Here is a 2,500-nt window from a genome sequence, read left to right on the forward strand (position 1 = left end):
CACGCACGCGGGCGCACGCACGCATGCACACACACACGCATGCACACACACGCACGCATGCACACACACACACGCACGCATGCACACACACACACGCACGCATGCACACACACGCACGCATGCACACACACACACACACACACACACACACACACACACACACACACACACACAGAGAGAGAACCTGGCCCGACGGCCACATGTCGGTGATCATTCATAGATTAGTGTCATTGTTGAAGTGATTGTTTGTTACCTGAACAGATCACCTGCAGTCTGTAGGAGGAAGTGCCAGACCTCATGTCTACACACTCCCTCAGTGCAGATTCAGATCCATCACAGGGAGAGATAATCACCCATACAGGTTGATCTGTAGAAGTAGAACCACCACTCCTGTGTGTGTGAACAGCAGAGACACACCCGAGCTGTCGACACACTACAGATGATTCCTTCATGGTCCAGGACCCGTAACTATACCCTGCTCTCCATTCTCTCTGGTATTTAACCTCCAACGTGCCCGTACAGCGACTGGCTCCTCCCACCAACCTGACATCATCAGGCTCTGGACACACACAGACAATAGAACAGACAATAGAATATAACAATAGAATATAACAATATAACAGGCAATAAAACAGACGGCAAAAAACCAATATTACTTTTATTTCATCATAATTTCATCACTGTTCCTGAAGAAACCATGTGGGCTCGAGAACATGACATCACATGGGGGGGGGGGGAGTTGGAGATTAATTGAAATTTACAGGGACTGGTCGGAATAAAGAGTAATAATAATAATAATAATAATCTGGTTCATTATCATCATCCAAACACAATGTGGTGTTTGTGTTTTCCTGATCAAAATGAGTAAGCCGTAAAACGTACTATTACTTTCATTAAATTATATCCCGGAACAATATTAATATAAAAGTTGATTATTCACCTGATGTTGTTGGTTTAGCACGGAGAGCTGAGGAGAAAAACAATGGTTTAGGATGGAGAGATGAGGAGAAAAACAATGGTTTAGGATGGAGAGATGAGCAGAAAAACAATGGTTTAGGATGGAGAGCTGAGGAGAAAAACAATGGTTTAGGATGGAGAGCTGAGGAGAAAAACAATGGTTTAGGATGGAGAGATGAGCAGAAAAACAATGGTTTAGGATGGAGAGATGAGGAGAAAAACAATGGTTTAGGATGGAGAGATGAGCAGAAAAACAATGGTTTAGGATGGAGAGCTGAGGAGAAAAACAATGGTTTAGGATGGAGAGCTGAGGAGAAAAACAATGGTTTAGGATGGAGAGATGAGCAGAAAAACAATGGTTTAGGATGGAGAGATTAGGAGAAAAACAATGGTTTAGGATGGAGAGATTAGGAGAAAAACAATGGTTTAGGATGGAGAGATTAGGAGAAAAACAATGGTTTAGGATGGAGAGATGAGGAGAAAAACAATGGTTTAGGATGGAGAGATGAGCAGAAAAACAATGGTTTAGGATGGAGAGATGAGCAGAAAAACAATGGTTTAGGATGGAGAGATGAGCAGAAAAACAATGGTTTAGGATGGAGAGATGAGGAGAAAAACAATGGTTTAGGATGGAGAGATGAGGAGAAAAACAATGGTTTAGGATGGAGAGATGAGCAGAAAAACAATGGTTTAGGATGGAGAGATGAGCAGAAAAACAATGGTTTAGGATGGAGAGCTGAGGAGAAAAACAATGGTTTAGGATGGAGAGCTGAGGAGAAAAACAATGGTTTAGGATGGAGAGCTGAGGAGAAAAACAATGGTTTAGGATGGAGAGATGAGGAGAAAAACAATGGTTTAGGATGGAGAGATGAGGAGAAAAACAATGGTTTAGGATGGAGAGATGAGGAGAAAAACAATGGTTTAGGATGGAGAGATGAGCAGAAAAACAATGGTTTAGGATGGAGAGATGAGGAGAAAAACAATGGTTTAGGATGGAGAGATGAGGAGAAAAACAATGGCTTAGGATGGAGAGATGAGCAGAAAAACAATGGTTTAGGATGGAGAGATGAGGAGAAAAACAATGGTTTAGGATGGAGAGATGAGGAGAAAAACAATGGTTTAGGATGGAGAGATGAGGAGAAAAACAATGGTTTAGGATGGAGAGATGAGGAGAAAAACAATGGTTTAGGATGGAGAGATGAGCAGAAAAACAATGGTTTAGGATGGAGAGATGAGCAGAAAAACAATGGTTTTACTTCTACTTGAAAGTTACTTAAGTAAAAGTATAAAAGTTGCTCACTTATTGTAGTAAGTATCAAAAGTAAAACACACACACACACACACACACACACACACACACACACACACACACACACACACACACAGACTTATAAATGGACCCGCATGGGTCCATTTGGTTTCATTTTACACTCTCAAAGAGTTAGAAGAATTATTATTTTGATTGACGTCTGCCTGTTATCTCAGTCCTAAGGGTACCAACATCAACACAGCATGGAAATTGGCCAGACATGAGATGATGTAA

At 41.5% G+C, this 2,500-nt stretch overlaps 1 protein-coding gene across 1 annotated transcript in view; it reads right to left on the reverse strand.

The window, feature by feature from the left end:
* The window catches only part of LOC308319557 (scavenger receptor cysteine-rich type 1 protein M130-like), a gene marked incomplete at its 3' end in the record, with an annotated part of 12,782 nt that overhangs the window by 5,745 nt on the left and 4,537 nt on the right, over nucleotides 1-2,500 (reverse strand). The window contains exons 2-3 of the mRNA XM_080769661.1: nucleotides 941-967; nucleotides 254-559 (exon numbers count right to left, since the gene is read on the reverse strand). Of these exons, the coding sequence (XP_080625787.1) occupies nucleotides 254-559; nucleotides 941-967 (333 nt within the window). The remainder of the gene's footprint in view (nucleotides 1-253; nucleotides 560-940; nucleotides 968-2,500) is intronic.

The sequence above is a fragment of the Protomyctophum bolini genome (genome assembly GCF_963924005.1).
Source record: "Protomyctophum bolini genome assembly, chromosome: 8".
Classification (NCBI taxonomy): domain Eukaryota; kingdom Metazoa; phylum Chordata; class Actinopteri; order Myctophiformes; family Myctophidae; genus Protomyctophum; species Protomyctophum bolini.